We start from the raw sequence: 13,308 nt of genomic DNA on the forward strand, positions 1-13,308 counted from the left end.
AAAAAAAAAAATCGTTAAAATCCTTGCTTTTTTGCGGCAGTTATAAACGATTTCATCAAAAGTTGCTATTAAGAGAGAAAAAAAGAAGCGTTCGTACTCAAAAAGAAAAAAATTCATTATTTGAAAAATTCGCATTTCTGAGCAAAAAGAAAAAATACGTATCTCCTTAAATTGTTCAAGGAACAATCCCTGCGAGTTTTATGGCAAACTTAAATTCACTTTCCCCCGGCCTGGGTGATTTGAGATGGAATGAGCCATATCGATAATTCTAGTGTTGGGTTTATTAACAATGGAGCGTTCGAGAGGCAGCGCAATATTATACGTACTTAAGGTCAAGACACATAAGTACACATAAGTGTGCTAAAGGGCACGTCACATAAAAGTGTGCTATGCTATATTACACTAACTAAAGCTGATGAGCTCTCGAGCTCGCGGTCCATGTTTGGCTAAGTAATGTGTCCCGTTCAAATTTTCGTGGAGTCATAGAGGACATTATCCTTCAAGCTCAAGTGCTTCCGTTGCTTGGGTAAACTACCGAAACCTAACCAAGAAACCAATGCCGAGTCCGTCACTCTCATTGACTCCTAAACCAAAGTTTGACCATTTGAGAGGGCTCTGACCTGTTTCAATCTTACCTTGAAGATAATTTGTAATATATATAGCCTGGACTTGCACAATCCAACAAGGTATGAGTGGACGGGGGTAGCGGTGGAAATGAGACACCGATGAACATTTACACGGATGGATCGAAGCTTGAAGGAGGGATTGGGATCAGCACAAGATTTAGGATTCCAGATCACTGTAGTGTTTCCCAGACACCTTGAAACGAAGCAGTCGATGGTAAAGGATATTAATATCTACACCGGTTTACAGCGAGTCGTCCTTCAGAGCGTTGGATTTGCTCGATGCTAGTAGAGGAATGCCTAAATTCTCTTTCGTTCGCATCGAAGTGTAACCTTAGCAGATTTGCATGGGGGCCAGGTCAATGGTGATGGCGCAGGAAACTGCGTGGCTGATGAACTAGTCAGAAGTGGCACCCTCAAGCCAGTATCACCCAGAAAAGACGGAGTAGAAGTTCCCTGACTACTTAAGAAATTCTATTGGAAAGACGGGATCGCGCCAACTTAGCGTACGCTGGAGGCAAACCAGTGCTTCTACCACTGCAAGGTCGTTCTGGCCGAGGGTGGACGTGTCTCAACTGTGGTGATTCGATTGACTAGGGACTAAATATAACTTCAGACCCTCTTTTTTGGAGCTGCAATGAGGATGACGAGGTGGGGGCATCTCATTTCCTCTTAAACTGCCCAGCATTCGATAGACTGCGGCTTAGACATATGGGATCGTGCTTTCTAACTGGGTTCGAGGTGAGGATTTTATACCTGCCATCTTCGAAACTTCATTCTCGGCACTTAGCGATTTTCACTTTCACCTAGCAGTTACCGTTCGTAGTGCTCATGATCTAACTGTGCTCCTTTTCGAAGGGAAAACATCTTAACCTAACCTATGTAGCCTTGTCAGGTTCGAGCCACATAGGTTTAGGGAAAAGAGCAGACCGAAGTTCGGGGTTAAGAAACGAATATTTGAGTGACATAATGTTTGAAAGTTTTTTGCTTAAGCACGAGGGTTTAATAAGTTCACATAGCCGTGAAATAGCCATTTACTGTCTGGTAGAATGATTTAAGCCGAATGACCAAATGGCAAAGTAGAGTCAAGTCCATTTGAAAGTAAAAAAAAAGTTCAGCCTTACGATTCGAAGTCATATTGAAGAACTTGTTAATATAGTAAACTGTCGCGAGAGCTTGCTTTATCAACAGACTTTGTAGTACAGTGGGTGAGAATTGCTTACATAAGCTAAGTAATGGAAGGTCACAAGATGCATTGGCGCCTAGTGGTGCATACCTTTAGGCGCTTTAATCCCAATTTTTGTCTCGCCATAGAGTGTAGCCCTTCGGTATTAACTTCCAGAAATATTAATTCTTTTTAAGCCCTGTGCAACAATTTTCCAGCGTTAACCATAATTTAACGTTTTTATTTAAATTTCATGCATGTTTATGTTTAAATTATGCTACACACTCTAATTTACATATCCTATTTAATGTATAAACTTCTATAATTATTTAAAATCCAGCATTTCCTCATTTCGCTACCGCAGATTAAGCTGGCAAGTGGAGCTGCGCTGGTACACAAATAAAAAATAAAGTTATAACCTCACATTTTCGTGCTACGAGTATTCGTAATGGGTAACCGCGCATATAAATTATTTTTCTTGTGCTAAAAAAAAGGTGTTTCTTATTTACCACTTCAACTTATTATGGCTGCGTTATTTGGCTATAGATCACCTGAAATGTCACTTGAGAAAATTTATATACAGATATGTATGTATATGTGAATCTTAAATAAATGTTTGTAAATTTGTCTTAAATAAACAAAATGGACTGTTTTATTTTTAAATTTTTTTCATATATTTTATTTTTATAACATTTACTCACCTAATGTTAGTTTTTCGCCCGAATCGGGAGGTAGTGTAAATCCTAATAAAGCCATCGATGATATCAGCACACACGGCACAATTAAATTGAAAAAATAATATAATGTACGCCGTCGAATTTGTATCGTAAATGTGACGTCCACATAGGGTTCCGGGCAGCAGGCGTAGACGATGGTATTCTTCTTGCCCGGCATGGCTGTTGTTGTACACATATATGACGGGTGTGTTGTTGGTCGTTATTGTTTTTGCACGTCGAATGTTAATGAGTTTTATTATATACACAAATATATATATATATTATATATATTTTTTTTGGGGCCATATAAAAATATATTTAATTTTCGATTAAAAAGTAACAGATTTGGCAATTTTTTTGGGGGTATTAAATAACAAAATTTGGTTGTTAAATCGATTGCAGTGAAAAGGGAAGAGAGAGAGAGAGAGAGAAGAGATAATACTTTATTAGCGAGACGTGAATTGGTTTTGGAAGTAGTTGGGTAAAAACATTCAGCAAACTTACTTACAGTGAGCAATAAATAATAATAATTTTGCATAGGCGTGAAAATTTTAAATTTTCGAACCACTCAAATGATACAAAATTTTGACTACGAATAAATTTCAAAGCAATTTGGCAGTTTTAAAAATGGATGTTTCTTAATTCGATATTGAGGGTTAATAAATCGAGAAGTTGTATAATGAAGAGTAAAAAAAGGCAAGAAGGAATGCAAATTGTTTTAGTTTCATATCTACTCTTAAAATTACATTAAATTAAATTAATTTTAATTTTATTTCATTCCATTTAATTTCATTTCTTTTTTTTCGTTTTTTTTTATTTCATTCCACTTAATTTTATTTGTTTTGATTTAATTTCAATTTATTTACTTTAATAAAATTTCTCTTTTTTTCTCGAAATCACGATCTTCGCAGATATCTCCAAAATTCGCCCTCAGATCCAGCATATTTCAGGCTCAGATGTATGCAATTGACATGTCGGCAAAACTAGTAGCCATGATGGACCTAGCACCATAAAAACTGGCCTTTGTTGAAGACACTTGACCTGCTGTTAACGTTCTGAGGTCGGTAACGCCTAACTCGATAACCTGACGATTTCATCAACAACATATTTACATATAGTTAATTTATTGGTTCTCCCAAGACACAGTGGTATTCCGGGAATCGATCTGATATAGGATAAGGATAAGGAACCACCCGAATCATACTACAGGCTATTCCTGATTTCACAAGCTGGAAAAATTACTCTAGAAGCTACTAGCAGCAAATGGATAAAACTGCAAAGCAGAAATTGCTAAGGCTCACAAANGAAGCTACTAGCAGCAAATGGATAAAACTGCAAAGCAGAAATTGCTAAGGTTTTGTGAGCTAACGTTCGGCTGCTCAGCGGAATACTAATGGGACACTTGACCACCTGATTACATGCCATTTAGGCAAGCTGCACTCCAGAGAAAGCGGCTGAAATTTTTGTGGGTCACTTCTTCTAGAGCTTAATTAGAAAAAACATCATTCTAAAGTCTACTAGGATTCGAAAGAAAATCAGGTTGATCGAAAGACATGTTTTGCGGAACTTCTTTCCTGGATATCTCAAAGATGCTGTGCGGCTTCAGATGATACTTTATGGAACCCAAACATAGACAGAAAATTAATATTCTCAGTGCAGAGCGCGTCAGTTCTGCTTACAATACAGTGAGTGGAGTATTTTAGTCTCCACATATACATACCACTGCTGTGACGAAAGTTTTGATGATGCATTGGCAATTACTTATTTCTTTTTTGCAATTTAATTTTATTTAGTCTTTATTTTTTGTTTACTTGTTTGTTTTACTCTTCTGTATTTTTTTAAATGTTACTTTATTTTTTGATTGCATTTACTTTAATTTTATTTTAGTTTATTTAATTTAATTTTAGTTTTTTATCGCATTTAATTTAATTTAATTTAATTTAATTTAATTTAATTTTATTTTATTTTCTTAAATTTTATTTTCATCCTATTTAATGTTATTTAATATAACTGAATTTATTTTTCATCTAGAAACGTCCATTTTTAAAACCTTAAATTCAAAAGTTTCTTAAAAGTTTTCTACTTTTTCATCTAAATTTCAATACTGCGCAAGCTTAAAAAAATTTTAAATAATAAAAACTAAGTATTCAAAAATAAAAAGTACACTAATCATTTATAATTTTGTACACTAAAACTCAGTTACATCGAGCACATAAACATACAAAGCCATCATAATTATCGGTAAAAAAAAAACGATTACGAAAAAAAAAACACTAAAATTCACACAAAAAAGTTAATAAGAAAATTTACTAACCAAGCAGATACCACTCGCCATTTGTTATGAAATCGGAAAGATCCCCTCCATCTTCGGAATTCAAAACCAAATCCAACTGTTTTTTTGGTTGTAATTTTTTGTGTAGTTATATTTGAATTTACAAAGTTTTGTGCGAACACAAAAATTTGCAAAATAATTTTTTTTTTGTACAATAGGAATTTTGTTAAAGTTTCGAGAGTGTCAATAGTAGCAGGGTTGCATTTGTAACGGATTGAAAAGGCGTTTAGTGTTTGTGTTGTTTTTTGACAGGTTGTAGTGTTGTAGTTTTTTCCGGTTCGGGCAAAGTGGGGAAAGAGAAAATTCAAAAATTACATTAATATTTATTTTTTCAATACATTTTTTAACACAAAATATTGCAAAGTAGTTGATTTTTACAAAAAGATATTGTAAAAAAGAACCAAGGCAACATTGAAGAGAACAACACATATGTTTGTTTGAAGTATGGGTGGGTTAAGGATAAATTGTAGCATTTATTTATGTATGTGTGGTGTAGAAGAGTGTATGTTGAAAGAGTGAGGTGTATACAAAAAATATTTGTGAGAAAGTTGGGCGTAAAGTGCGTGAGATAAATATTTATTGAGTAAAATAGAAATTGCGTAAAATTGACAGCTAATTAACAGTTGAAAGTCTTAACTTAAACTTTCTTAATTTATTATATGCTTAATTTTCGAAGCAATGAAAATTAAAAAAAAAAAAAAAACTAATATTTGTTTGAAGTTTTTGTGTGAAAATTCGCTAAAGTGCCGTATTTATACCAAACTTCTTGCAACTGTCAATCAAGCTGTCAAACTTTGCGTGAAACATTGTTTTTTTTTAGTGTATGTACAGTAGGGAGTATTCTGATTTTAAGAGAGTAACTTTTATAGGTGCGATTTATACTCTTCCCATGGCAGAAGTGTGCTTAAAAAAAATAGAGGGAGAGTGGGCAATGACATTGTTATTGAGAATAAAATTCTTTTTCTCACATTTACACGCCCTCCCTCAGAACTTCTATGCGGGGAAGTAGCAAAAAAATTAGTTTGTCTTTCATTAAGAGTAGTTACGTACGTATGTACGTCCAAATTTTTTGCACATAAAAAAATCACTTCTTCTTCTTCATTTCTTGGTGGTAAAAAAATTTGGGCGTGGTTCGGTAAATTTGTTTGCTTTCTTTCTCTCCATGCAAAATAGTTGAAAGCGTAATTTTTTCGAGTTTTTTTTTAATAGTTTTGTTTTTATATTTTTCGCGCAAAACATTTTTGCTGGAAAAATATTTTATCTTATTTCGAAAAAATTCGCTTTTCACACATGATTCCAATTAGCGTTTACCTAAATTAGATTCGTGTTTTTCTTTTTGCTCTACAGTGGGTGTCAACAGAAAACTACCAACCTAAGAGGTTGACAGTTTTGCGTCGGCACACTGTATTTTGAGGCAGTTGTTTACTTTTTTTTTGTACTTTTTTCGTTTGTTTATTTGCTTGTGTTTTGGTTTTGCAATTCACAAAAACGCAGTGAACTGTTTTCTAGTTTCAAGTTTGTTTGCAGTATATATAAAAAAAAAATTAAATAATAATAAGTGATTAACTGTAGAGTTTATCGTTTTAAAAGAGTAGTGGTGTAGTAATAATTCGTAAAAAGTAGCAGTAAAAATTAAGCGTATTAACTTTATTTTCTAAAACTATTAAACTGGTTTAGGCGTGTGGGTTGTAGCAGCAGGTGACAGCAGCGTCTGCTTAGGTACAAAAAAAAAGGTAGTAGAAAAGTTAAGCATTTAGTACTACATACTTAGTACAGGGTTACTGCAGGTACACGCTTGGGTATATCGGCGGTAAATACGAAAGTATTTGTTTAAAATGTTACAGTAGCAGTAAGTAAAGATAGTATAAGTAGGTATCTGGAGCTCAAGGCATTGGAAATTAAAATAAAAGCTACATACCAAGAGATGTATGATTTAGTACAAAAGTTATGAAAACGCAATTTCAATTTTACATGTATTAATACTTAAAATTAAACGAAAAAAGGAACATTGGTTTTAAATTATAAATTACTTTGAAGTACTAAACTCTTTTTTATTAAGTTTTCAAATTTAATGAATTTGATTTTTAAATGAAAAATTTTAAGTATTTTTATTTAAAAATTAGTCTGGAATGATGTGAATAATGACGTAATTAAACAATATCAGGATAATTATTTTAACAAGATTTCTTGTTAAGCCTACACTAATTCAAAATAAAAATGGTTCCTAAATTACTAAAACAACGAAATCACTTTGGCAAAAAGTGTGTTCCTATGTTTTCGACCTTTTTTGAGTTCTTATAAAACAGCTTTGAGAAATTCAATAACTCCAGGGTTGTATTTTTAGGGACTGACGGGAAGAAAAAAAAAAGTTTACCAAATTTGTTTTTGCGTCTACATAATATAGTCAACTTTAACTATTCATGCTTTTTGTTTGGCCTTTTTTAAAAAAGGTCTACGTAACCTTCATTTATTATAAAAAGAACATAGTATATACGAGTGTATTACTAAAAATATGACCTTTTTCTTTCGAAAAATGTGTCTCGCAATCAGTCAAACTGAAGTTTAAATCGGAAAATAATTACGTTTTATTTGGATATAAGAAGCGTTTAGACTTAAGAAGCTTTTAGATCTAAGAAACTTTGAAGAAGCTTTTAGATTTATGGAGCTTTTAGATCTAAGAAGCTTTTAAATTTAGGAAGATTTTAGTTGAAGATGTAAATGCCAGAAATACCTTTAAAAAAGATTCTTGTGTTTACTTATATACCTACATATTTGACAATTTTCGCGTCTCAATTATGCAATCCCAGTTTCAATTTTATGCTATTATTGTGAAAAATAATTACACCAAAATCGTGCTTAATTATTAATTGCGTGCTTGAGAGCTTTTTCTAAGTTTTTTGCGTAATATTATTTTAATTAATGAATTTAGTAGCAGAAGCCAAAGCGTATGGTGTTATTTTTTAGAGCTTTTGAAAATTGACTTACGAGGCTTACAAATATCACGAAAAACTATAAATAGATCACAAACTGAGTGAAAAGTGCTTTTAGATTTTCGTGTATTTAACAGTTTTTGTATTTTAAGAAATTCTGCTGAAAAGGCAACTTTACAGTTACTTCTTTAAATATTTTTGAAGTCCTGCCTCAAGTTCAAAAAATGCCTCTTTTCTTTTCTGCCTTACGTAGCTTAAGAAGCTCATAACTAACTATAAGAAGAAAACGTATCTAATAATTAGATGATACCTGCTTTGCATTATATATAAGTAAGTATTTTATATTTTAAAATTCCAATAGAACTTAAAAGCTCAAAACTACTTTCACAGACAAACTTCATTTCGAAAAACATTTGTGATTGAGCCTAAAATTTTAGTGAGCTTAAAAGCTCAACATTTCATCCGCAAATGTAAGGGTGTTTAAAAGCTCTAATTAATGTAGCAAAAACGTCATTTAAAAGTGCAGTTAAAAATATAAAAACAAATTAATTTGAAATCTGCGTATATAAAGAAACACGAATGGTTTAAGTAAGCGTTAAAGCTTAAAGCTATCACGAAGAAAGCCTTTTAAAAGCTTTAAATGAAGGCATTTAAACAATTTCAAAGCTGGAGGAGTTCAAAAGCCTTCAACAGGTTTAAAGCTTTTTAATGTTTAGTTAAATATAATTGCAATAGAAACAATCACTTTTAAATCAAATTATATCCACAAAAAGCATTACCAGTTTGATTGAGCTTCAGAGCTCAAAGCTTTTGTGGAAAATTTAAAAATTGTAGGTAAAGATCATAAAACAAGGGAAATTTAAGTTTATATGTATACATATAAATAGTTTGGTGGAGCTTAAAGGCTCGAAGCCAATGCGATAAAGAGTATCATTTGAAAATTTTGTTGATGATATGAAAAAAAAAGAAAATGCAAAGCTTTGCAAGCTTGAAAGGCATTGTATGCTAGAACTAGTTTAGTGTTAAGTACGTAGTTATAATTTTTTAAGGAAAATGTTTAGTTGAGGTGTCTAGAACTCGTTAAGGAAAAAACAGATTTACTTTTCGAATATTGAAAGTGATCTTAGAGATTAATTTTTTTGCGTTTAAGCTTTAAATAAAAAAGAATTAAACTAAAAAAAAAATACATATTAAATAAAAAAGCCTCAAAATATGTTATGTCCGAAGACTACAGTCGTCTGCAGGCGAAAAATGAAGCTTTCGAGCAAGCTTTCACGTGAACGCGGGAGTGTGTGGGAGAGAGAAAAATTTGAATGCATTCGCTGACATGGAATATGTTTGCATGAATACGCGTATGTATGTATATATGTTTGTAATGTGATATGCATGTACGTGTTGCTATGCAGTATCTATATATGTCTGTATGTATTCATGTTTGCAGGTATGTTTGTATGTGTTGTAATGTAAATTAACACTTTACCTGATTTCCATCGTAAGTCCAACTACCGAATTTCATTTCGCAGTGTTGGTCATCAAATGGGAACCACGTGATGTCTATCTTGCATGTGCTCTTGAAGATACCAGGGGGCACGTACAGACAACTGCCGTTATGTTTGACCACAATGTTGGTGTGATACGTGCCATCGAATCCCTCATCCGCGCTATATGTATATATAATTACATGATTATAGCGTAATCAATGGAATTTAAGTAATTCTTTCTCTTGTTTAAGTTTTGCAAAACGTTTTTGTAGCACGAATTTTTAAATTTGTTTGAAAAATTTAAATTTTTCGCTTTGACTTTTATTTTTTTCTGTGCTTGCATTAACTAATAAAGTGCTACTTTTTGTATTACGCCTTTCTTTGCTTGACTTAAGTCCCTTAAACTGCGTTATGTTGCTTACGTGAGTATTTGATTTAGTTCAAAAATTTATATGTATCTATACTTCTTACTTCACTTGCAATCAAAATCATTTACAGTTGCTATGCCACTGGTTCTGACAAAGTTATGCTGATAAACTATTCTACACTTTGTTTGAAGGTTGGAATGTTTGGGGATTTGTGAAGGGTGTCCTGTGTTTTTTTTTGCAATGGTATATACCTACATATATATGTATTTACATGTATTTATAAGCACATAAAACTATGGTGATATGATGATGATATGAAAGTATGTGGCGCGTGTATGACATATGTGGAGGTCTTATATATATATACGTATATATATTTTTTTAGCGAGGTAATAGTTTTCTTTATTTTAAAAATACGGATATATATGTACATATCGAAAAGTTTTAATACACTTATGTGAATATGTGCGTACCAACGTATGCATATGTAATTATGCACTACATTTGCAAATGTGCTTATCTCTTATAAATATTCTTATATGCGTTTGCAATAAGCTAGCCTTAGCGGTTAATTAAGTTTTCAAATCTAACTTAATTGCATTCTTAGAGGCGCATTATTTGAATAGCTTATTTTATACCATAATACATACCTACATAACTATTAATACAAAAAAATCCGCTCAAAATTTCCGTTGAACTTTAAGATTTTTTTTCGCTGTGTGAATTCATTTCTTTCTTAATTGCTCTTTGTGAACAACAACATGTACATATGTACTTCGAATGCAATTCGTCAACTCTTTAGTTGTCACATGTACTAACAGACGAGTGGTATGTTAGTTTGACTTGTCCCTGGAGCTTGACATCGACTTGCAATTCATAACTAATTTGGGGTGTTAGCCGCTCGTAAACTAAAAGTTTGGTTAGGTGTCTTGTAATTTACTGATCCTCGTCCAGTATTAAAGAGAGGCATACTTAATGTGACCAACCGTACTTCTTTCGGAAGTACAGTACTTCTTTCATAGCTCTTGTACTTCGTACTTCGAAGTACAGTCAAATGTACGTCTTTGCGATATTTTGTACTTCTTCGATCTCCTGACGATCGTGACATTACCTGGGCGGTAATTTCGTTTAAACGCTTCAAGTCGCCGGGGACCGCCGGCATCATACCTGCGCGCTTGCAAAGGGCCCTGCAATTGGTTGGCTCCTATTTATGAGAACTGCGTGAGGACTGGGTAGATTCCCATGGCTTCGAGCGTAGTCAGTGTTGCGCTCGTTCCGAAGGCCGGAAAAGGCTCTCAGGTTTCTCCTAGAGATTTTAGACTTATCAGTCTGTCTTCGTTTTTGCTAAAAACGCCAGAGAGACTGATAGACCTGTACATAAGAAACGCGATTCTTCGTGTGTGTCTATCAAAAGATCAACATTCTTATTGCAAGGAAAGCTCGGCAGATATCGCCCTGCACATAATGCTAATGTGGTTAGAGGAAGCCTCCATGCATAAAGATTATGCAGGTAGTGGCATTTCTAGATATCGAGGGGGCCTTCAACAATGTCACTCTAGAGGACATAGTCAAGTCTATTCATAATCTGGCGGTTGGAACCAATCTAAAAAGGCTTATTTGCAGCTTACTTCGTGATAGAACTGTTGCGGCGGAGTGTTTCTTGTCTTATTCCGCGGAGCCCATGTCTGGAGGAATCAACTAAACTAAACTTGTAGAAAAAACAGACAGAATTGTCGCAGCACGAACTGCTATTAGGCTCAGGGAAACCGGGTTGTAGTACTCTGGAGTTCTTGAGGGATTTGACTTGAGCACATAGATTACAGCGCCTCCGAAATAGCTCCCAGAAGCTCCTTCTCTATCTACATTCTCTCAAAAGAGAAGACTAGATAGGGCGGTGTTACTCGAAGAAGGGAGCGGTGAACTTCTTCACGGATAGATCAACACTTGGAGACAGGGTTGGTGGAGGTTTCTTCTGTTGGAAACTCTTCACCAAAACTATGTTCAGACTTCAAGACTTCTGCCGTGTCTTTCAGGTGGAAATAGCTGCCATCAAAGAAGTGGTTGACACACCCCGAAAGGGTGATGCTCTCGAAATCGGTAAAGGAAAATCTGACCTCTCTATCAATCACTTCGGAGTACTTCTTAGTAAGACTTGTTTAGGGAAACGGCGTGGCTGATGACCTGGCGTCGGAAAAGCACCCTTAAAACGTTATCTCCAGATAAGTAGTAACTAGGGACGCCTTTGTCCTCCTGCGGTACGCTCTTGGATGGTGGGCTCTAGTGTTAGCTCAGCAAGCGCTATAATAACACGCGTACTTCGTATATATTGAAATACCTAATAAAATGGACAAAAGAAAGCGAGTGTGTTTATAGGGCACTTTAAAATATTTTTTGCAGCGCAAGACACAAGTGCCCCTTCGTTTCCTCTTAAAGTTGCCGAAAAATACGGTACCTCCCAAGGGCTAGTGATCCTTTTGGTATCAGCTGTCAGGAGGAAGGTGAGGTGGAATCATCTCCACATTTTCTTTTAGACTATCCAACCTTCGGCAGGCAAACAGGGAAGCATTTTGGCTCGCACTTCCTAACTAACGTTAAGCTCTGAGGGATCGAAATTAGACGCTTTCGAAATTTGGTAATCGGCTCACGGCTTTTCGTCGACTAATTAAGGTTATCAGTTCAGTTTTTTCGTGGTATCTTAATTGTACAACTGTGTCCCTTGACTAGGGCAACCACCTTAACTTAACCCAATCTCACCTGTATTTCTTTGAGCTATGAAATAGTTGATCACATTAGGCATACTTAAGCCGCCATGAGCCCATTGTAATACCATTATATTTTATTTTTTGATCTAAGTATTTAAAGAAAAGCCCATATAAATACATAAATGTACATAATACACTTATGGATATAAATAATTTTGTATTGTTTTTCGCTCTAGTGTGCTCATTAATTGCTTAACTGACAAATGTTTAATTAAATGTAAACATACCAAATGTGTCACAGGAGCAGGCGAAGAACACAACTTGATTATCAAAGTAAATGTGTACAAACATAGTATGTATGCATACTTTGACATATTTGTATACATTCAAACGCATGATTATATAAACGGGCGTACTTATGTACATAACATACCTATATGTACGGTTGCCAGACGTACTGATTTTATCAGTACAGCACTGATTTTTCAACTCTTGTACTGATTTTATTAATTTTTTCAATCAGTACGCTAATGTCATGATTTTTCAAAATGTGTACTGATTTCTACTGAATTTTCAATTCAAATAAAATACTTTAGGATTTTCTTAAGGTTTTTACATAACGTTCGAACTTGTTTAAACTGCACTGTAAAAAGTAAGAAGAAAATTATTTAATTACAGTTGACATGTTTCAAATAATATTTGAGATGCCCAAGAAAATAATACAACAAAAAGATCAATCGTTTTATGGGCACATTGCCGGGTCGTTACGTACCAGTTGCGATAATATGATGGAGCTTAAGTTATTTAAAAAGAAGGATGACGTTTTTTGTCGAGTGTTGTTAGTTATATCGATAATATCTTTCAGTTTAATATTTTAATTTTAATATTCGAATGACTTTTGCCTATAACTTTCAATCCTCTTTTTTCAAAATTTACTGACATTATAAAAGAGCTTTGCATACAAGACATCTCGATGCATTAGATACTTTTC

The 13,308-nt window shown here is 34.0% G+C and overlaps 1 protein-coding gene across 1 annotated transcript in view; it reads right to left on the bottom strand.

The window, feature by feature from the left end:
• LOC108364043 (neuronal acetylcholine receptor subunit alpha-7-like) overlaps window positions 1-13,308 on the bottom strand; it is a gene marked incomplete at its 5' end in the record, with an annotated part of 106,357 nt that overhangs the window by 6,400 nt on the left and 86,649 nt on the right. The window contains 3 exons of the mRNA XM_017617594.1: window positions 2,490-2,684; window positions 4,819-4,894; window positions 9,247-9,427. Coding sequence (XP_017473083.1) covers window positions 2,490-2,684; window positions 4,819-4,894; window positions 9,247-9,427 — 452 coding nt within the window. The remainder of the gene's footprint in view (window positions 1-2,489; window positions 2,685-4,818; window positions 4,895-9,246; window positions 9,428-13,308) is intronic.

The sequence above is a fragment of the Rhagoletis zephyria genome, unplaced genomic scaffold, assembly GCF_001687245.7.
Source record: "Rhagoletis zephyria isolate East Lansing unplaced genomic scaffold, Rhagoletis_zephyria_1.1 Rzeph_scaffold_01449, whole genome shotgun sequence".
Classification (NCBI taxonomy): domain Eukaryota; kingdom Metazoa; phylum Arthropoda; class Insecta; order Diptera; family Tephritidae; genus Rhagoletis; species Rhagoletis zephyria.